Here is a 22,852-nt window from a genome sequence, read left to right as displayed (position 1 = left end):
CACTGGTGAGGTCCTGTTATCCAAAACTGGTCTCCCTGGTGCTCATGGAAGGAAGGCAAGTATTTTTGGCCAGACTTACTCAGGATTGTTGCAGAGCCTCTCTGCACTCTGGGCTCCGGCCCCACAGGTCCTGGAACAGTGGGACCAGGGTGACCAGCGGCCCCAGCCCCCAGGAATGCTCTCTGGTTTCTTCCCCACTGTGATACACTTGCCAGCCATACACCACTAGAGAGGGAAGAGGCAGGAGACGCATATGTCATGAAGGTTCCCAGAGTAAGCTCAGCCAAGATCCCTAGAAGTCTAAACCCAATTCTCTCAGAGCAAGAAGGCTTTTTATGGTCACCCAGCATATGGAGAAGAAAGACTCACAAAAAAATGTCTCCCAAGAGTCTTGGGTTTTAGAATCAGACAACGTCAGGTAATTTTATGCTGCCTTGTTAGAGCCAGCCAATGCAGGACCGTTACTCCAAGTGTGGTTGACACATTGCATGCCAGCAGGTAAATCCACACACCACTTCCTTCACTGAGAAAGTCCTGCTATGACACGCACATCGGCTCAGTCTGCTTAGTAACACAGTGGTTTTGTACTGTCATTGATTTACCTTCTGCTCAAGCTCCTTATCTTGCTGCAGACCATAAACAAACATTTTGCAGACTGACACTGAGCTAATACTTGTCTCTAGCCTCTGTGGGTACTTAATAGCTGCAGCAGATAACTCATCCTCTTGCAAAAAGTCCACTCATTGCCAAAAAAAAAAAAAAAAAAAAAAAAAAAAAAAAAAAAAAAAAACACACACACAAAAATAACCCAACCACTTGTTGGAGTTCTTTCTAATATCGAGAACCATTTTTGTTTCCCTGTAAGTCTAACCATTATTTCCAGTTCTAGCGCTTCATGTGGCTCAGAAACAATTCCATCCTCACTCTTTAAGACAATCATTCCTCAACTGTCAGATTAGGAAGGTAAACATTCAAAAAAGGAACAAAAGAAAATGTAACTTGGTTGTTCGGTGATTGTGGCATGTTTTATCTGCCGGCCTCCTTTCCTCATTATTTCTGGTCACTGTGTATTGGGACCAAGTTCTATAATCTCGGTGATGGATCATGCCATTCCCAAGCTGCGTAAAGATATCCACTAAGCGTCTAAATCTGAGGCTCACAACAAACATAATGGTCGTGTTGAGCAGCACACATTACCCTGTCCTCAAGCAGTCTGGGGGATTTCTAACATCTGAATTCTTGGGTGTCTGGCTTTCCTCCAACAATTAAATCAGATGATGAGAATGTACATAACAAGTGGCCCAAATCCAACATTTTTGGAAGGCAGAAGTCACTGGTTTGTCTTTTCAGTTTTTAACATGGAGTGGGGAAGAAGTCCAAATGAAGGTTGATAATAAGCTCAGCAGATGTTATTGACCATAAATTCTGCAGAAGTTCATCAAGGAAAGATGGGACGGATGTTTTGCAAGTGAATTGTGGAACTGGGCCCCAGCCCTCTCTCCTCACTGTTTCCAATGAAGTCTCAAAAGGCGTCATGGAAATACAATCCTTTCCCCGGCTAGCCTGACAGTGTGACCTCCATTCACCCAGACAGCTGCTCTCCAGGGCCCTCTCTCCACTCCTCCCAGGAGCCTTATGCCTACCACCCTCCCACCTTCCTTCCTCAACCTGACACGTCACCTTCTTCTCACCACATCGCGTCCCATCTGCAGCAGCGTCCAGCTTAGAGCGACAAAAGCCTTTCACTGAGCACCACAGGGTCTGGCAGACATTCTGGAAAACAAACGTGAAACTGTACTCTTGTATTTTCCAAACTTGCATAAAGCACTTCTACAGTGATGGTGAAATACACACTTGGCCATCCACAGACCCATAATAATGCTGCTGTTGTTGAGTGATAAAAAGTGACCATTCGAGAACTCTTGATCCAAACTTAATTTGGACTTTGTTGTCATTCATACACAGTGGCATGGTCTACTAAGCAATAAGGAAACAGGAGACAAAACACATTTCCTAGGAGTTAAGATTAATTTCTATATGGGTGACACAGCATCACTGACCTCAGGCAGTGTAACTGGTGACTGTAGCCATCAAAGGCCAATGCAAACTATGGATGAAGGAATCGGATTACAAACAGTTGGGTGGTTATAACTTGAGCCTGCTCACTGAAGGAAATGGAACTATTCCACCCAGACAGCCTAAGCGTGTTGACTTTTGACTCAGTAGCCAGCCTGTTTTATCTGCCAGGGAGTGAAACGGGTCTTTCCTATTCATTTCTCCTCCTGCAGTAGGAACAAGGGAAGGATGACAAGACTCTCACATGTCATCAGAAATGGCTCCACTGCTACCATGTCCACCTTTTAGTCTTTCTTCTATCCACTCACTCATCATTCATCATTCCATCCATTTAACTGTGCTCTTGATTCAATGTTTTTTTTTAATAAGATTTCATATTTTTAGACAATTTTGGAAAATTCTCTATCTTGACCTCTCTAAATTTTGCCTCTCCCTGATTACCACTATTCCCTCCCTCTGGAACTCTTAACTGATGAGCCTTCCAATCCTCTTCTTCATGTCTTAACTTCACTTTTATATTTTTCAACTCTCAATTTTCTTGTATATAAAAGTTGAGAAAGTCTGGATTTTTATCAGGAATAGACCAGTGTCTCCATCATACAGTTCATTGATTTTTTTCTTCAACTATGTAAAGTCTGCTGTTTAATCCAAACACTGAATTTAAAATCAATGATGCTATTTTTCATTTCTAGAGGCTGTAATTGTTTTTCATATCTACCTTACAAATACCTTCTAGTGTATTTTTCCTTTTCTCAAATTGTAATTTTTCTTTTATGCATTCATTTTATTATCCTTAACTAAAATATTCACTTAATCCAAAGTCATTGAGGGTTGATTATCTCTCCTCACTTAGCTGTAGGTTGTTTTAAATTTTGAATTAGAAGCTGAATGGCGAATTCATCTAATCAGAAGCTTTATCTATTGGATTTTTGTGCATCTTTAGCTGAGCATTGGTTTCTCCAGGGCAGGTTTTTAATCTTTGTTTCTAACAGGCATCCCATGGTTCTATCAGGTCAGAAATATATTTATCTTAAATTTTTTTAGCATGAGGATTCTCTGTTTCAGGATTTTTTTTTCCTTTAGTGCCCGTGGTTCTTGGCCATGCCACCTCAAAGAATGAAGAGGTAGACCAGATGAAGGGTGATAGGCAGCAAAGAGAAGTATATTGGGGATAGTACAAAGCTCCCAAAGACAGAGAGGATCCGAGAGGTTTGCCATTTTGGTATTTAAATCGAAGAGTTTTTATGAGATTGTTGGTGGGCGATCTTCATCTGATAGCCCAATCAGACGACTGGCTGTCACCCAATCAGGTCTTTGTCCATGCACTCATCTACCTATCAGGTAGGTGTTTGCTTGGGGAAGGGTGAAGGGCTCCTTTCAGGGTGGTGTGGACTAACATAGGATGATGGTTTTTTTCCTTTTAAGGGTGGTTTCCTCTTAGGAATGGGGGGGGGCGCCCTTGCCCCTGCCTGCCTTTCTTCCCACTATCCTCCATTACAACCACACAAGAGTCTAAATTAGAACTCAATCAGTGTGAGGCTTGCTGTGGTAAAGTATTTTCTAGTGATAATGTTCTCCACCAGCATTTCTCCCCCTCAAAACCTTAGCTGAGATTAAAAAAAAGATGCTTCTGTGCCATGTATCTTTGTTGCCGGTGAGTTCTTCTAGCTTCCTTCTCATTAAGCATAGCTCCACAAGGCCCCCAGCTTCCTGTAAGGGCCTCACTTCCAGCTCTCTGCCCTGCTCCAGGTGCGCACATCACCATCTGTTGCCACTGGATGTTAAAGTCATGGCCCTTTGGTTCTCTCCGCATCTGCCTCAATGTGCTCATCACTCCCTTTTTTTAGCTTTTTCCCCCTGATGATTTTTTTCAGACTTTCTTATAAGTTCATTATGCATTTATAAAGGATGATGTGCTCAGTAAAGGGTACACAAAAACTCTTTGTTATATTTCTAACATTTTTTGAGTTATAAACTATAAACTATTTCAAGATAAAAAAAAGGTTTTAACAAAGAAAGTTGATGCTATGTTCTTTTTTAAAAGTATTTATTTATTTATTTATTTATTTATTTATTTATTTATTTATTTATTTTAATACCAAAAAGGATTAGGTTATCCTGGCTGTAATATGTAGGCAGGAATCTAAAGTCTTCATTCATTTGTCTCAAGTCTTCATTCTATTATCTAGATAGATAGATAGATAGATAGATAGATAGATATTATCTATCTACATGCAAGGCCCTGCTGAATGTCAGGAATAAAAGTTCCCTCCCACTTTACTTACGTAAAGTAGGAGAGGGTTTAAATAGGAAGCAACTATAATATTGTCTAATAAAGTCTTTGTCCAAGAAAATATAGACTAGAATGTGAAATGATATTTAATCTGAGCCCCAAATGATGAACAGTAGGGATGGTGTAGAGGAACCAGAGCATGCAAAGCTCTGGAGGTGGTAGAGAACCCACAACACTTTGAAGGATTTGGGTTGTTCAGTATATGGATAAATACAGAATATGAAACAGTAATTGACCAGAGATTGCCAGAGTGGTTTGTTTTCAGTACACCAAAGGATACCCTGAAAAAATCCTTACCTTTTTAAAACATCTAAAATTGTAGATAAAATATTTAAAATGTTTTAAATGCATTCCTGAGCTGGCAAGAAAGTAAGAGAAATCCCCAGAGGCTAAGAACGTACCAGAAATGTTGGAGATCTAGAGATACAAACCTGGTCACTTAGATTTTAGTTTTAATGGTCACCTGAATACTGGGAACAATGACCTGGGCCTGTGTAGTGTGGAAAGTTGGACTGGAGACCTCACGAAGACCGTAACTCCAAAGGACTAGCCATTGTGTGAAAGGGTGAACTAAAAGAAACCTGGAGACACAGCTGGAAAACTTGTCTGTTTTGACTTTAACTCTAGGAGAAGTGGTAATGTTACCCCTGAGAGTCTGTACCTACATTGGCCCCCACACAACTCATGTAGTCAAACAACATCCAACCAATAATTTGTTTTTATTGACCCACATTCTCAGAACGTGTCAGCCATCTAAGCCATAAAGAGTAACCTGATAGGGGATGTCCAGGTGGCTCAGTGGTTGAGTGCCTCTGTTCAAGTCATGATCCCAGGGTCCTGGGATCAAGTCCTGCAGCAGGCTCCCAGGGGGGAGCCTGCTTCTCCCTCTGCCTATGTCTCTGCCTCTCTCTCTGTGTCACTTATGAATAAATAAATAAATAATCTTAAAAAAAATAAAAGAAAAAACCTGATAGGAAGTTCACTATCAAGAGCTCACAATAAAAACAAAAATCAAGACAAGGAAATAATCTATAATAAGTGAGACCTGGAAAAAATCCCAAATAGGAAGAATGGATCACATAGACTTTGGATACTGGAATTATGTAACATAAATTGCAAAATAAATGTCTCAAATACGATTAAAAAATAAGAGATCATACTGAAAGTGTGAGTTAGAAATAAAAAACTATAACAGATAAAATTTAGAAAAATAAACAAATGGACTGTCATAAGTAAAACAAAAAACAAAACCATAAATGAGATTAAAAGGTCAACAGGTTAAATAGAAGAGTAGATGTATCTGAAGAGAGACATAAAGAGAAAAAATGGAAGGCAAGTTCCCAAGACATGGAAGATTAATGATAAAGCCCAACATATAAGCAGTTAAAATTCTGTTACAGAATGGAGAATTAAAACAATATTTTAAGAGATAAGGCTAGAGAACAGGAACTGGGATGAATCCTAGCACCCCTTTCAAGCCATTTTAGAGAATTTAAACTTTATCATAGGGAATGGGGAGACTGAAATATTTTAATCAGAGAGAAACACAATCCAATTTCCATTTATAGAGGTCACTTTGGCTGCATTTTGAGGGATGGATCAGAGTTGAGAGAGGTAGTCAAACTCCAGGAAAGGAGACCAATCGGAGAACTAGCGCAGTCACCTAGGACTAGGTGCATTTTCCAGATATTCAGGAGGTAGGACTGGCATGACTTGGTAACTAACAGGAGTGAGCGGGGAGGGATTTCTGCACCAACTTTACCTTCTCTATTGAGTCTTGCTCCTTGTGTGTGTGTGTTTTTTTTTAAAGATTTTATTTATTCATGAGAGACACAGAGAGAGGCAGAGACACAGGTAGAGGAAGAAGCAGGCTCCCCTCAGAGTTGCTCCTTGTGTTTAAGCACAGTTATTTACTTTCTCCTCAGAAGTCTTTCTATGTGTCTTTTTTTGTACTGATCTCACTGCATTCAAATTGTTCTGTCTGCCTCCTCCACCAGAGCACAAGCTCCTTAAGGTCAGAGAATTTATCCTATAATTTCTGAGGGCTTAGCTTTTTCATCTTATTCAGCACCCAATCCGGGAGGGTTCAACGAGTCTTGCCTTGCCCGTGTCTATGTGTTAGCACTGGTACCTTCACGCTGAAAGGGATGCAGTCAGAGAATAGGCAAGATTCAGATCACAAAGGAATGCCACACAAAGGAGTTGGAATTCATCCTGTGGTCTGTGGACCCTAAGAGTGGAGTAGAGCCATGGTTAGGTCTCTGTTGTTTTGAAATAACCTGACTGGGGCACCTGGGTGGCTCAGTGGTTGAGCATCTGCCTTCCGATTGGGTGATGATCCCAGGGTCCCGGGATCGAGTCCTGCATCAGGCTCCCCACAGGGTTCCTGCTTCTCCTTCTGCCTGTGTCTCTGCCTCTCTCTCTGTGTCTCTCATGAATAAATAAATAAAATCTTTAAGAAAAAAAAAAGAAATAACCTGAGCAACAATTTGAATGGGGGAGACACTAGGTAGGAAGTAATTACAATTGCAAGGAGAGAAGATGAGAGACTGAATCAAGACAGTACAGTAGGAATGAAGACAACAGGGGAGAGCCACAAACTCCTTAAGAGGTTAAATGTCAGGGCCTGACCTAACATCTGGATATTGAGGGGCTCTTGCGTGGCTCAGTCAGTTAGGCGTCTGACTCTTGATTTAGCTCAAGCCAAGATCTCGGGGTGGTTGAGCCCCGTGTTGGACTCTGTGCTTGGCACAGAGTCTGTTTATCCCTCTTCCTTTGCTCTCCCCCCTGCTCGCTCTCTCTCTCTCTCTATCAAATAAATAGATAAAATCTTAAAAAAAAAAACCATTTGGATATTGAAAATTAAGGAGAAGAATGAATTGGGATGAATCTCATTCCTACTTGGGATCTGAGGGTTCTCTATAACCAGATGGGAAATTGAGGAAAGGGAGCAACTTTAGGTTCCTATGGAGTCTACAGGTGTGAGTCACTATGATTCTGAAAATCACCATAGCATTTTCTTCACCACCACTCACTTGCAAAGGATTGCTGTCTCCATAGGATACCAAGGAGGTGGGGTCAAGGAATGTAAATGACCCCAACTTCACACCCGCTGCCTTGCAAACACCTTGCCATGAATGGAAGGTTTCCATTTCTGTGTCTGGCTCTTTGGATCACCAGATAGTTCCCTGGCCCTTCCTTCAGCATGCTGGAGATCTCAAGCCCAATGCATACCCACCAGAGGCACCGACATACCCAACACTTACTTCTACTTCCTGGCAGAAGGTGGCATTGGGGCCATACTGCAGCTGGCATTGATGGTGAACATCGTAGATCACTCCAGGGGCAATGACTTTGGACTTCAAGCCTTTCTTTTGGGGGGTGTCATCAAGACAGAACCCCCAGCCCCGGCTGAAACAAGTTAACAGAAACGAGAACAGTTGCTTATGATTTCCTTCGTCTTTAGTCTTTCACTGAACAGAAACTTCCATCCTATAGTTTACTCTTCATCCTTCAAGACAACTTGATTTCCACAAGGCACAGAAACCCCCAGGCCCAAGGATAGAACAGTCTAGGAAGAAATGCAAATCATACCCCACATTGCTACTTCAGCTGTGAGCCAGGAAATCAAGCAAGAGAGTAAAATAAAATCATCAGACGGGTTTCAGTGACCACTTCTGACATATCCTAGCTGTTCCTGCCAGTTCCTGGGGGACCTACCGCATCCTCAGATCATAAAGAGCCTCCCCGAGCAGGAGCAAGCAAGGGGATGGGATACTCCCCTGACTGTGGCTGGAAGGCAGGACCCATAGACGTGCAGGGTCAGAAACTGGAAGTGAAATCCAGCTCTTTTGATGGCACCCTGCTACTATGATCTATGGGAGGAACTGAGCCTTTCCCAGGCCTTGGGTCAGACTCCAAATGACTTCCAGTCTCAAGACCCCCAAGCCAGGCTGTCCTGAAACACACTGTCACTTACTCCAGGAAGCGGGTGATATACTCCTTGCTGCACTGGGACCACGTCAGTGGGGTGGGATTGTACTGGAGCTGGCGGGACATGATGTATGGGTGCCTGCCCACAGGCTCACAGTCGTTTTCTTTCCCATCGTGCTGGATGCTGAAGCTGCAGGAAGGCACAAAGCATAAGAGTACTGGGGAGGCAGGCGTGAAATAGGGAGCAAATGAGCTTCTCAGAGGTGAAAATAACCGAGATCCCCTTTTGTACAGAATGCACGTGTTTACAAAGTGGGACTCTGAAGTTGGAGAGAGAGAGAGCTAAGCTTGAACGAAAAAGCACAGGAGACATTATAAGCATGGCTTGGCTTCAAATATGCAAGGGTGGGAACCACCTGGCTAATTCAAAAACTTCTGCTTGGCTGAGAGCTGGCAGTTTGACTTCTGAGGAGTAAGGAGGGCAAATCCTGCCTCAAGCGATCTTCTTCCTCCTGCTTTACCAACCACAGCACTAGAAACCCAAACCTTCCTTCTCCCTTTTCATTGTTGTTTAAGGAAGACATGAAAGAGAAAACCTATGTGAGACTTTGTCAAAAGCCATAAGCTTTGAGTGACTGAATTTCTTTGGAGTCTTGTCATGAGCATCCTCCAGTATCAGAGACACTGGGGAGACCTCACACAGTTCAGTGGTTAGAGCGGGGTTTTGAAGACAGATGATCTGGACGGTATTCTATCTCCACCACTTAATGATCTGGGAGTTCCTCTCCTGGAAAATGCAGAGTCACCACAGTGCTAGGGTCAGATGTGAAGGGAGAGTCTGAAAACCACTTAGCAAGGGCCTGGCTGCTAAGAAGGGCTCTGTGAATGACCGAAATCCTTTATTACTGCTTTTATCCTTATCTAACCTATTCTCAAAAATCACACAGCTACTTACTGTTAAAACCAGGTTTTCCGCTGTTTGTGCTGCTACATCAGTGCCCTTACCCAGGTCTTGCTCGGTGCGCTTCTGCTCTCTGGCCTCCTACTTCCAGGCTGACCAGGTGAAGCAGCCCTGAACACCCCGATAGAGTTTATCCACCGTGGCAAGGGGTGCCTGGGAAGGAAGCAGACTCAGAAGCGTCTGCTTATAAGCTGAGTCCTCAGGATCACCCCAAGATGCCTTCAGAGCCCCCACATGATCTCTTTTCACTGGAATCTGCTTATGGCATACTTGCAGCCCAGAGCTGTTGGCTCAGATTTCCAAATCTGAACAGAGGGAAGTATGACCTTTTACTCCACTAGTGAAATTCAACTCCTCTGCCAGGGAAGCTCATATGTAACCTTAACAAAATCTCCAGATCAACATTAGCAACTCTTACAGAGAATGGTCTTTGGGGGATTTAGAAATTTCTTGTATTTTGCTTAAGCCATTATGATCTTATAAGCTTACAGATTCTTATCACGGCCCACTTAAATACAAAATTCACAAAGGAATCAGAGAATTAATGTACAAAAACTACTCTTATCACTAAGCCACAAAGAATGTGATTCAATGAAAGTTTTCATTCTAAGCAGGCCTTTCTTACGCTGTTGCAAATTCATTGGTACTCAGCTCGTGAAGTAGAACTTGTAGACTATAAGTTCACCTGCGCAATTAGTAATAACTCTAAACTGTAAGCATGGTTCAAAATTATGCATGAATAATGGTTTTTCTAGCAATAGATAGTCTAATACAAGAACATACAGCTGTATCCTACACAGCTGTAGATTCAAACCTGCCCTCAAAACATATCAGTTCCCTCAAAGCTCATTTTGTTCTACATAAAGTTTTTTCTTGTGTATTTTTTTAAATGTATTTATTGATTTGAGAGTGTGTGTGTGTGTGTGTGTGTGTGTGTGTGTGTGCCCAGGGTGGGTGGGGTGGGGAAGGCAGTGGGAGAGGGAGAGAATCTCAAGCAGACTCCCCACTGAGCATGGAGCCTGATTTCATGATCCTGAGATCATGGCCTGAGACAAAATCAAGAGTCAGAAGCTTAACCAACTGAGCCACCTGGATGCCCCTATTCTATCTAAAGTTTTTAATTCATTAAAGGATTTCCCCCTCAAGCTTTATCACCCCTCTGTACTCCCATGTTAGGAGAGAAAAGCAGTGCTACTAACCAATGTCCCTCTGGACTGTGTCTACTACGTTTAAATGTGTGGAGTGCTCCTGTCACATGGGCACAGGGGACCGATGAAAAATGAAGGCCAAGAAAGTACATGGGGTCATGGGGATGGAAGGTTTGTTTCCAGGAAGCCTCTCTCCAACAGATAGGATGGAAGCAGAAGAGCAGCTGGGATTCTGGAGCCCTCTGCAGTCCCAAACAACTTACTGAGCTGTTGGGATTCACCCGCTTTACCTCATGTTTGGCTTTCAACTCCTGTAGGAGTTGGCCAAATTATAGATGGGAAATAGCAAGTTGATTACTTAGCTGGGTTTCAGGGTATCATTTGATGGATATTACTTGCCTTTTATTATTCATTTTTTTCATCTGAGTATAGTTGACACAATGTTATAGTAGTTGCAGCTGTACAACTTAGTGATTTGGGCAAGTGTATATACGTCAGGCTCCGTTCCCCATAAGTTTGCCTGCCATCTGTCCAGTCATACCGCTATTACAACACCATTGACTATATTCCTTATGCAGTACCTTTTATTCCTATAACTTGTTATTCATTTTACAGCAGAGAGATAACAGCAGAGAACAAAACCATGAGAGTGGGGCGGCCCGGGTGGCTCAGCGATTTAGCGCCGCCTTCAGCCCAGGGCGTGATCCTGGAGACCCGGGATCGAGTCCCACATTGGGCTCCCTGCATGGAGCCTGCTTCTCCCTCTGCCTCTCTCTCTCTGTCTCTCTCATAAATAAATAAATAAAATCTTTAAAAAAAAATGAGAGTGTGACTGTGCACTTTCCAAACTCATTTAGGAAATACCAATTCCATGTATGTAACACACAAAGGTCTGTAATGAAATCCAGAAGCAGGAGAGAAATACTGGGTGAATATTGCTTTATGAGTGTTCATCTGTATCATGATATTTTCATTACTTAAAAGGAAAGGATGCTAGGTCTCAGATAAGCTTGTAAATTTCCTCCTGGAATTCTACTTTCATTTTTGGTAACTTAACCTAAGGAGCCTCATAAAGGTGGTATGAGGCCAAGTGACTGATACAATCTGAGGTCCTCATAAATGGATTTTTAAAGAGTTTTCTCTCAAAAATGAAATTATTCACATAAGGCCATAACACAGGTTAGTTAATTTTACTTTCTATTTTGTATCACACATAATCTTTCATGAAACAAACAATGTTTCCAAGAAACAATGGGATATCTATGTTATTAAGCTATAATGAGAGTCTTTTGGAGACACTGGTTTATCCCAGTTTTGGCTTTTTTAAAATTATTATTATTTTTTATCTGCCACAGTCCATTTCATTGATCTTTCCAGTGTCTCAGTTTGCTCCACAGATAATTAGAACTACACAGCTAAAGAAAGAACTAAATACCCCAGAAGCATCTTTTGCTATGAGCAAAAGTTTCTTAAGAAGTTCCTAAAGTCTTCTCTGGTTTGATTTTGTGTTTTACTAAAGGATTTTTTGCATCACTCAGGCTTACACGTTCTTTCAACTTTCCATTCGTATCAGTGACTCTTAAATTATTTTTTTTTGTCCATTAAAAGACAGTGTTTTAATGCAAATCAAAAGCACCATGAAATACTCCTTTCAAAATGGCAAAAAACAACAATGACAAAAAAAAAAAAAAAACAAGAAATAACTGTTGGTGAGAATGTAGGGAAAAAGGAACCTTCATGCACTGTTGGTGGGAATGTAAATCAGTATAGCCACTGTGGAAGACAGTACAGAGTTCTTCAAAAACTTAAAAATAGACATATCATATGATCCAGCAATTGCACTACTGGGTATTTACCCAAAGGAAATGATAACACTAATTCCAAAAGATATACTGCCATCATGTTCACTGCAGCATCATTTACAAAATAGCCAAGATATGGAGGCAACTTAATTGTCCATCAATGGATGAATGGATGAAGAAGATGTGGTGTATCTATTTACAACAGACTCAGTCACAAAAAGGATGAAATCTTGCCATTTCCAACAACATGGGTAAACCTAGAGGGCATTATGCTAAGTGAAGAAGGTCAGACTAAGAAAGACAAATACAATATGATTTCACTCATGTGGAATCTAAAAAAGCAAATGAATAAACAGATAAAAAGCAGATTCAGGGGTGCCTGTGGTGGCTCAAATGGTTAACTGTCTGCCTCTGGCTCAGGTCATGATCTCAGGGTTCTGGGGTCAAGCCCTGAATTGGGCTCCCGGCTCAGCAGGGAGTCTGTTTCTCCCTTTACTCCTCCCCCTGCTCATGCTTTGTCTCTGTCTGTCTGTCTGTCTCTCAAATGAATACATAAAATCTTATGGGAAAAAAGAAGAATTGAACACGTAAACACAGAGAACAAACTGGTGGTTGCCGAGAGGAGGAGGGTAAGAGTGTATGGGCAAAATGGGTGAAGGGGGAGTGGGAGATACAGGCTTTCAGTTATGGACCAGATAGGTCATGGGGATAAAGGCACAACACAGGGAATAGTCAATGATACTGTGATAAGATTGTGTAGCGACAGATACACTATGCTGTGGTGAGCATAGTATAACACATGGAGAAGCTGAATCACTATATTGTATACCTGAAACTAATGTAACACTGTGTGTCAACTATACTCAAATTTTTTAAAAAATTAATTAAAATGACAGTGTTCTATTTAGATCATCTGTACATGGCCCAATGCCTTTTTAAAATTTACTTTTATTTTTTTTAAAGATTTTATTTATTTATTCATGAGAGACACAGAGAGAGAGGCAGAGACATAGTCAGAGGAAGAAGCAGGCTCCCTGAGGGGAGCCTGATGCAGGACTCAATCCAGGACCCTGGAATCATGACCAGAGCCAAAGGTAGACACTCAACCGCTGAGCCACCCAGGTGCCCCCCGCCCTATGCCTTTTTTTTTTTAATTAAACTTTTTATTTTGAAATAATTGTAGGCTCACTTGCAGTTTTAAGAAATAAACGAATAGGTTCCTGGTCTGCTTTGCTCACTTTCTCCCCAATGGTAACACATCGCAAAACTATAATCCAATAACACAATTAGGGTTTTGATGCTGATATGGTCAAGACACAGAACACTATCGTCACCACAAGGATCTCTCATGTCACACTTACAGCCACACTTTCTTCCTTCCCTCCCCTATTCTGTCCTGAAGCCCTGGTGGCCACTAATTAATATGTTCTCCATTTCTAGAATTTTGACACTTCAAATATGCTATATAAATGGAATCACACAGTATGTAACCTTTTAGGATTGCTTTTTTTTTTTTTTCACAGAGCATAACTGTTTTAAGATTCATCAGGTGGCTGTGTGTATCAAGGTTTCCTTTCTTTTTATTGCTGACTAGTAAATATTACATAATATGTATCAAACCCAGTTTATGTAACCGTGTTACATTCACCCTGTTGGGTTGACAACAACCCTGAATTGTTTCTAGTTTTTGGCTATTAAGATTAAGCTTCTGTAAACATGTAAAGGTTTTTGTGTGAACATAAGTCTTCATTTTTCCAGGATAAATGCTCAGGAGTACAACCTCTAGATCTTATGGCAGTTGCAGGTTTACTGTTTAAAAAACTGACAACCGATTCTCTATAGTGAACCATTTTACTTTCTCACCAGCAAGCTATGAGTGATGCAGTTTCTCTGCAATCTTTCAGCATTTGGTGTCACCACTATGTAGTCATTCTGATTGGTGCGTGGTGATATCTCATTGTGGTCTTAATTTACATTTCCCTGATAGCTAATGATGTTGAATATATTTTCAAGTGCTTATTTGCCATTTATGTACCCTTTTTAGTGAAATCTCTCCTCATGTCTTTTGCCCATGTTCTAGTTACTGTTTGTTTTATTACTATTGAGTTTTGATAGCTGCTTATGTATTTTGATGCTAGTCTTATTGAATAGATGGTGTTAGTTTCCTAGAACTGCCATAAAAATTACCATAAGCTCAGTGGCTTAAAATAACAGGAACTTATTCTCTCACAGTCCTGGAGGAGAGAAATCTGAAATCAAGGTGTCAGCAGTACTACGAACACTTTAAAGCCTCCAGGGGAGAATTTGTGCTTGTTTCTTCTAGCTCTTGCTAAATACAGGCTTTCTTGACTTGTGGGAGCAAGACTCTAACTTCTGCCTCCGTCTGTACATGGCCTCTTTCTATTTGATCTCTCTGTGTCCAAATCTCCTTTTCCAGTCATTGGGTTTATGGCCCAACCTGAATCTAGTGTGATTTCATCTCAATTATTAACTGACAACATCTGCAGAGACCCTAGTTCCAAAACAAGTAACATCCTGAAGTTCCAAGTAGCCTTGAAGGGAAGGGAGACACTGTTCAAGCCACTACACAGGGTTTGCAAATATTTTATCATAGGCTATGTGGCTTGTCTTTTCATCCTCTTAAAAGAGTCAGAAGTTTTTAAATTTTGATGAGTCCGATATTTAAGTGTTTCCATTTATGGGACTGTACGTTTGATGTCAAGTTTAGAAACTCTTTGCCTGGCCCTAGATACTGAAAATTTTCTATTTATGTCCTAAAGGTTTTTTAGTTCAAAATTTTACATTAAGTTTATGTTCTACTTTAAGATAATTTTTGCATATGATACAAGACTTAAGTAGAGGTTCTTTTTATATATTTAAAATTTTTGCCTATGGATGTCCAATTGCTTCAGGACCCTTTCCTGACCCTTTCTTCATTGAATTGCTTCCATATTTTTGTCAAGAAATCAGTTGGATATATTTGTTTTGCACTATTTTTGCATTCTCTGGTTGATTCCATTGATCTTCATGTCTTTCCCTCCACGCAAACCACACAATCTAGATTACTGAAGGTCGTATTTTGAAATATCGTAGACTAATTCTTTCCATTATTCTTTTTCAAATTGTCTGGAAAACTTACTCTAGTTCCTTTGACTTTCTATATACATTTTAGAATAGTTTGTCTATATTTCAAAAAGAATCTTACTGGAATTTTGGTAGAAATATCATTAAGCCTATATATTTATTGCAGGAGAATTCCATTTTTACCATTGTTGAGTCTTCCAATTCATGAACATAGTATGTTTCTCCATTTATTTAAATCTGATTCTTTTCTCAGTGTTGTGTAATTTAGAGCCTACAGTATGTCCTGTACACTTTTGTTAGATTTAAAAGTATATAATAATTATATGTAAATATTTCATCACACTTTGGAGTCATCATGAAAGGTACTACATTTTTCAATTCAGTGTTCACCTGCTCGTTGCCAGTTTATAAAAATGTGATTGATTTTGTATGATTATATTGTACCTTGTGAGCTTATTTGTTCTAGTTTGGAATATCCAGTCTCCATGGCTCTTCCCAATCCCTCTTCTTTTCAGACTGCACACTCAAAGAATGCCACAGGGTTCTGCTTCCTTCCTTCAAAGGAGGAGACCCAGGCAGGCGGCTATATAACAGGGAAGGGGTATAGCTGAGTCATTCACATGGCTCCCTAATTAGCATGATCTTCTCTTATTTGTGGTTAGTGTATATATCAACAAATTAAGTTACAAATAAGCTAACATCTTTTCTCTTTACTTGGAAAATCCAGAAACCTCATTATCTCTTCACTGCAACATGCTTTTAGTGAACTTATCCAATCAAATTCACACATTTTTGAGACAAATTGCACCTCCTGTTAACTGACCTTTGCTTGATGGTCTTTCCCCATTTATTGTAGTTTTAAATTTCTGCTTTATTCAATATGTTCCTGTAATCCATTTAAGTAAAGTGGGATTAACAATAGTATCCATTTCACAAGATTGTTGAGAGGATTCAATGACACAGGACAAAGTGTATGACATAAAGGTGCAAAAATGTTAATGTTTGTGACTTTTTGGTGACATTAATATTATTACTATTCCATAATAACTAAACAGGAATTGTTACTTCTGAATTAATCAAGTGAGTTAAAGTTTATGTCTTTGTTTGTTCTCAACTCATTCTAATCCAGAAAATTGTAGTAGCCTCTTTGATTCTGTCTTATAGATAGGTACATGCGGTCAGGGAACAAAAGACCTGAAATTTTTTATGTATGTGATTATCCTCACTTTACAGATGAGGTAGCAGAGGTTTAGGAAGGTGAGTCAAGACACAATGCACCTGACTCCTGATTCCCCATGTAGGGTGTTTTCCCCTGTCTCTACTGACGTAGTATGTGAACATGGCAAGGAGATCTCAGTGTCCTGACCCTTTACCTGTGTCCGAGCTCATGGGCAATTGTGAAAGCCAGAGGGAGTCCAGAGTCTTCATTGATGTTACAACTCCGGTGAGGCTGGCACATTCCTGACAGGTGGGACAGACCTAGAGTCTCACAGGGGCGATTGACACCAGCACAGATATCTTTTCTGAAAGCAGAGAACAGAGATGCATAGGCTTCCAAAGAAACATCTGAAAAAATCCTGGAAAAAATCTTGGTATTAATTCACATTCAATGTGGGCTGGGGAGCATAATTAATATTGTTTTTAAAAGTCCACATGAATATAGGTTGCAATTCTGAATTCTTAATTTTGATTTCACCTCTTAATTACTGAATCTTACAAACACCTAAACAATAAAGGAAGATATGACAAATGTTTTATTTTGAGTTGAGCTGCTTTTTGCCTTTAATCTCAGGAGGCCAAATTACATTGTTTTGCCCAAAAGAGAAGGATTTAATTGAAAATTTGAGATTATTTGAACTTTTAAGTAAAGAAAGGACAACCAGTAGTGGCTGAAAGGTTTCAAATATGAAACCCCTTTTTTGGTCTTTCTGAGGTCTGTGCTCAAAATTCATCTGAGAACTTTTGCTTATTCACAAAAAAGGCAATTGGTCTCATTAATCCACCCAGAGCTCAAATCAGTGGTCTTTCCAGTCCCTTTACCCAAACAAGATGGCATAAGGGAGGGAATGCATATACAAATAAAGACTCCTAGCATCTTAAAAAATTTGATTATAGTTTTTAAATGTAAAAATGTGCTCCCATATCTTTGTAGGAATTATTTCAGTCATTGACAAGAGTTAACTAGTCCTATGGTTTTCTTCAATTCAAGAAGAACTCTTTGCCAAGAATAGCTGCACAAATGCCAATAAGGTTCTGAGCTTCAGTTAGTTATAGACCTTCAACTCATTGGGCTTGTGTGGGTACCATTCCTGGCAATGAATGGTCTGTTTTTTGTTTCCACTGGGCCATGGAAAAGACCCAGGCTCTGAAAAATCCTGTGACTCCTCAGTTCTGCAGGAGACAATTACTGGAACAATAGGATAGGAAAGAGAGGCAGCTCCCATCTCAAGACATGCCAACTGATTTGATCTCCATTCTAATAGCAATAGTTGTTGGGTGGTTTTGTATTGGAGAGCTAGATTGAATCATACAGCCCAATCATTCTAAATAATTGCTTGGTCTGTCAGAGGACCAGCCAAACACTTTTCCACCCCTATTACAAATGTACTTGTCACTAGCTCCTTTCTTAAAAAAAGTATATGCCTGTATAGAGCTGCTGAGAAGAGATGATTAGTGTCTACTGCTTACTCACTGGATTTCTCATTCTGATAGGAAAGGAGTCGGGTCCATTAAATCATTGTTTACTGAGTGCCTACTAAGTATCTAGCACTACAGTGGAAAAAAGGCGGTAATAAGAGAAATGTAGGAATATGAGTCTTCCAGGCTAAGAGCTTCTGCTCCCCAAAGCAGATTGGCTCTACCTCTAGCATGCACTGGGAGTAGTGAAAGAGAAAACATGCCGTGGCATGCAGGTACAAGTCCCACTTCATGAGGCATGTTCAAGACAAATCCACCTTTCCCTCAATGCAATTCTACAGAGAACCCTTTTGACATGGATCTCAACCCAGTCCTCCAGGGGCAAGTCATACACTTCCCTCCCTGGTCTTGCCTGTTTTTTTCAGACCAGAGGTTCTCAACAGGGGTTTATTTTGCTCCCCACCCATTCCTAGAGGATATCTGGCCATCTCTGGAGACAGCTTTTGGTTATCACACTTGAAGAAGGGTGCTATTGGCATCTCATGGATAGATTAAATATATGTCCATGCATGGGATAGCCCTTCAAAGGAAAGAATTAAGCAACCCAAAATGTCAGTTATACCAAGGATGAGAAATCCTGTTTTAGAATTTGAAATACTTGCCACTGTTTAGGAGTTGGTGAGTTTCATCATACACTGAAACCAGACTTTTGTTCCAAGGGAGAAAAGTTATAATAAGAGAATAATTATAATAATAAAAGAACAGATCTTTCATATCCTTATGGGTATTAGTTGAGAGTATAACTATTAGGGCCCAACTGCCTGGATTTAAGTCCCAGGTGTACCTGAACAGCAATGATATTTGGGACAAGTGACATAACCAAGCCTCAGTTTTTCCATCTGTAAAACAGGAATGATTGATAGCAGTCAGCTAGCAGGGTTGTTGTGGAGATTAATGACTATTCTAATAAATGTAGCACAGTGCTACATAAAACACTCCACAAATGCCAGCTATCATCAACTCACCCCTTTCTTCATATGAGAATGACAGAAGAAACGATTTCTGTTTTCAGAAAAGAGATGGAGCTGATGCAGCTTCCAATGGAGGTCCCAGATCTGGGGTTCTTCCCTATAGATATATCCTGCCTGGACTGAAATCTCTCTGTGGCTTATTGCCCAGGATCTCAGTGTTTCCTGCCTGCTTGCTGGCTCCTCAGAACCCCTGTGCTTACATTCTACACTCACAGCAACCTACCTCCCAGTGGAGCTACTAATGTCACAGGTCCTAATACGAACCTAATGTTATAGGTTTGTGTCACAGACTTCCTTTGGAGATTGTCTGCATTCAATCAAAGTTTTGATACTCTCATTCCAAAGAGTGATTCTGTTGTCTGGAATGAAGGCTGGTTATCATCCTTTGCAGGCATCCCATGCACTGGGATACCAAAGGGACAGATGACAGGCCAAAATGTTAGGGCAGCCTGTTCTCCCCGGGGAAGACAAACACACAGAGCCTTCCAGTGCATGAAGCTCTCTGTGGCTGAAAGGGCAGGTCAAGCAGCCTCTTCTATTACATATTCCTGGATTTCTTGATGTCTCCAAATCTGCACAGGAGTGCCCCATGAGAACTTACCTCCCCTATGAATGAAAGACCTTCATTTGTCTAAATTAAACTACTGTTTGATACATAGCAGGTATTCAATTAATACTGATTCATTTATTGAATCAATGAGAAAACATAGCCTTCAAGAGCCTGAGTTGATTAGAAAAGTTTATTAGCCTTTCATAGCTATGAGGCCTAGAAAGTTGATGGTTTTTATTAGTGCCATAGGGTCTATTTGTAGTCAGAACAAAATATTATCTTCATGAGGGTGAAGGGAGACAAGTGTAACCAAACACCTTTGCCTATTCAGTGGTCAGGGTTGGGGGGTGGGCTGCTGCCTATATTCTGTTCTCAATACCAGTCAGGGATGGGTTACAAGGAGGACTGACTTCTGTAGAGATAGTTTCATGTTTCTAAACTGGAGAAAAATATTTTAAAAACAAATCAAAGGATCAGAAACCCCATGCTTAAGAGTTACCAGAGTCTTTAATGAGGATCTGCAAACAATCTTCCTGATTGTTTACAGAGCTGCATGAAAAAGCCAATTTTAAAGATGAAATCATCATTGGGATAGGAAAAAGGCCTGCATTTTGCCAGCAGATGCAGTTTAGTAACATGGAGAGTTTTGCTCCACATGTGTACTAACTGCCCCTCACTGGTATGGGCTTCAGGAGTTGTCTGAATCATAGAAGCTGCCTTTTTAAACGACCAAGAGCGGGCAGCCCGGGTGGCTCAGCGGTTTAGCGCCACCTTCAGCCCAGGGCCTGATCCTGGAGACCTGGGATTGAGTCCCGTGTTGGGCTCCCTGCATGGAGCCTGCTTCTCCCTCTGCCTGTGTCTCTGCCTGTCTTTTTGTTTCTCATGAGTAAATAAACAAAATCTTAAAAAAAAAAAAAAATGACGGAGAGCAGCAAAGAATAGGAGACTTGCATCAGTTTGAATACCTGATAACTCTTTGACTGGCCCGCCCCCGTGCCTTGCAGCCCCTGGCTTCCATGTAGTCCCGGGGTACCTGGTGAGGAGGACAGCCACATCATGATGGGCAGGGTTGAGGTCACTCTTTGGATTGATGCTCTTCTGCCACTTACAGAAGCTGGACAGTGTCTTCTCCGCATGGTGAACTATTTTCAATCCTTGCTAGAGAAAGAAGAGGAAGAGACAGGCACGGGTGAGTTTCCTGTGCTCAGAGCTCATCACATAAGTCCCTGGAAGCAGCCTAGCAGGATGAGCTCTGGGTGGGCACCTCAGACATCCATTTGGCCGAAGTTTGGCAAAGGCCAACTTACTCCCTGCTCTCAACACCATTACTCTCATGACATTTATTAAAAGAACCTGAAGGGCAGAAGTGCAGGACATCAATTTTCACTGGAGCAAATAGTTCTTGAAGAAAAATGAAAAATACACTGGCCAAGACCAAGAGCTGTTTGAAGTTCCATCTCTAGCAGCTTTCTGCTTCCTAAGCTAGTAAAGAGGCATTTTTATTTCTAATGCAAAAAAAAAGAAATAAAAAGATTTTCAACAACAAGGTTCTTCCTTACATGAAAACTCCTACAAGGCTGGGGTTGCACTCAATGTTTCCTTGCCCTTTGGTTTCCATTTTGGTCTCACATTTGTGGGTGAAGGGCAGAGGATGACATAATCTCTTCAGGCCTCTAACCCGTTAGGATCACTGGCTATCTGACAACAATTAGGATGCTGAAGAGGGTGCCCCCAGCCTGCAACTTCCAGGGCTTCTGAGTCACCCACTTGGTGACTACTGGGGATGGGAGGAGAAGACTTGTTCTAAATTAACTGGATGAACACTTGTCAAAAGGAGGAGGAGGGGGCTCCCATTCTAGGAGGGCCTCCAGCTTCATTTGAATTTCTAAAGGAGACATCCCTTTCACTTGGCCTATTTCTTTGGGTCTCTCTGTGGAGCTGTCCCTCACACAGGGTGGGTTCTACCTGGAGAATGACCACCTCCACTGGCCTACGCTAATCTAAGTCTACCACTCCGGCCTCAGTCCAAGGAGTTCAGGACAATCTCTATGTGAAACTATGAACTTGCTTCTGTACCATTCTGTGTTCTGCTAAGGCCCACAGCCAAAGCAAATAAGACCTGAGAGGCTTCAGTTGCTTGTTAAAGGCATTTCCAGGTCTGCCCCCACCCAGGCCAATTAGCCACCGTAGACAACTGCCTTTTTTTTTTTTTAAGATTTTATTTATTCATAGAGACACACAGAGAGAGAGAGAGAGAGAGAGAGAGAGAGAGAGGCAGAGACAGAGGCAGAGGGAGAAGCAGGCTCCACGCAGGGAGCCTGACGTGGGACTCAATCCCAGGACTTCAGGATCACACCCTGGGCCAAAGGCAGGCGCTAAACCGCTGAGCCACCCAGGGATCGCAGACAACCTGCCTTTTACAAAAACACAGAAAGGTGGCTCATCATCACTCATGAAAATTCACCGAACTGCTTAGCATTATGATTTTAAATAGAAGAAACAGACTTCACTATTTACTAATCCTCACTGTTCCAATATCCAGCAGAATGCTGTCTGGTGGAGGAGAAGGAGTTATGGTGGACTAGCTGGGCACAGGGGTCAGCCTCCTAGTCATCTCGTCAAGCCAGGGTAGAGTAGCAACCCTACCAGAGGCAACGCCCCCGCCCACCACAGAGAAGCAGTAAGGTGGCATAAAGCAGGGATGGAAGGAAAGAGAAAGGAAGGGAAAGGAAGGAAAGAGAAGGAAATAAAAAGGGAGGAAGGAATTATTTCTTGATCATTTACTATATGCCCAACACTTTGACATATATTCTTTCATTTGATCTAATTGCATCTTCTTGGCATTATTTCTAAAGCAAGCGTGGTTATTTATGTTCATTTTAGAATAAGAAGGAATTAAACCTCAGAGAAGTGAAAAACTAGCTGCAGGTGATTCGGGTCAGATATCAAGTCAAAGGCTCCAAGAACAAGAGCTCCTCAGTGAAGCGTGCTCCCGGCAGGTGGCCAGCCTCATTAGGAGCCCCCCTGGGTTATAGCTCCTTCACACTGGATGGCAGATTATTCAACAGAGCATCAACTACGATTGGATTGCTTTGAGGTCTGTTCTCAACCCTACATTTCTTTGTTTATTTAGTTGTGGGCTTTTGTTGTTTTGTGTGTGTGAGCAAGGAGGTCTCTGAGGGAATACTCATTAATTAAAAAATAATACCAACTGGAATTATTCTAAAGAAAAAGAAATCCTTAGGCATATGCCTAACGGAACAGGTGCAGGATCTGTATTGGGAAAACTGCAAAATGCTGATGAAAGACAAGAGCCTCAATCTAAACTTCACACCTT

The 22,852-nt window shown here is 41.2% G+C and overlaps 1 protein-coding gene across 3 annotated transcripts in view; it reads right to left on the bottom strand.

The window, feature by feature from the left end:
* Positions 1-22,852, bottom strand: part of ADAMTS12 (ADAM metallopeptidase with thrombospondin type 1 motif 12) — a 255,697-nt gene that overhangs the window by 49,641 nt on the left and 183,204 nt on the right. For all 3 annotated transcript variants that reach the window (XR_012030322.1, XM_072824981.1, XM_072824980.1), the window contains exons 6-11: positions 20,549-20,673; positions 16,671-16,820; positions 8,349-8,492; positions 7,636-7,780; positions 1,681-1,773; positions 80-225 (exon numbers count right to left, since the gene is read on the bottom strand). Coding sequence is in view for 2 of the 3 variants with exons in the window: in XM_072824981.1 (XP_072681082.1) it covers positions 80-225; positions 1,681-1,773; positions 7,636-7,780; positions 8,349-8,492; positions 16,671-16,820; positions 20,549-20,673 (803 nt within the window). In the remaining variant the exon portion in view is untranslated. The remainder of the gene's footprint in view (positions 1-79; positions 226-1,680; positions 1,774-7,635; positions 7,781-8,348; positions 8,493-16,670; positions 16,821-20,548; positions 20,674-22,852) is intronic.

The sequence above is a fragment of the Canis lupus genome, chromosome 4 (assembly GCF_048164855.1).
Source record: "Canis lupus baileyi chromosome 4, mCanLup2.hap1, whole genome shotgun sequence".
Lineage (NCBI taxonomy): Eukaryota > Metazoa > Chordata > Mammalia > Carnivora > Canidae > Canis > Canis lupus.
Note: the sequence above shows the minus strand (reverse complement) of the source record. Positions and strands in the feature narration are given on the sequence as shown.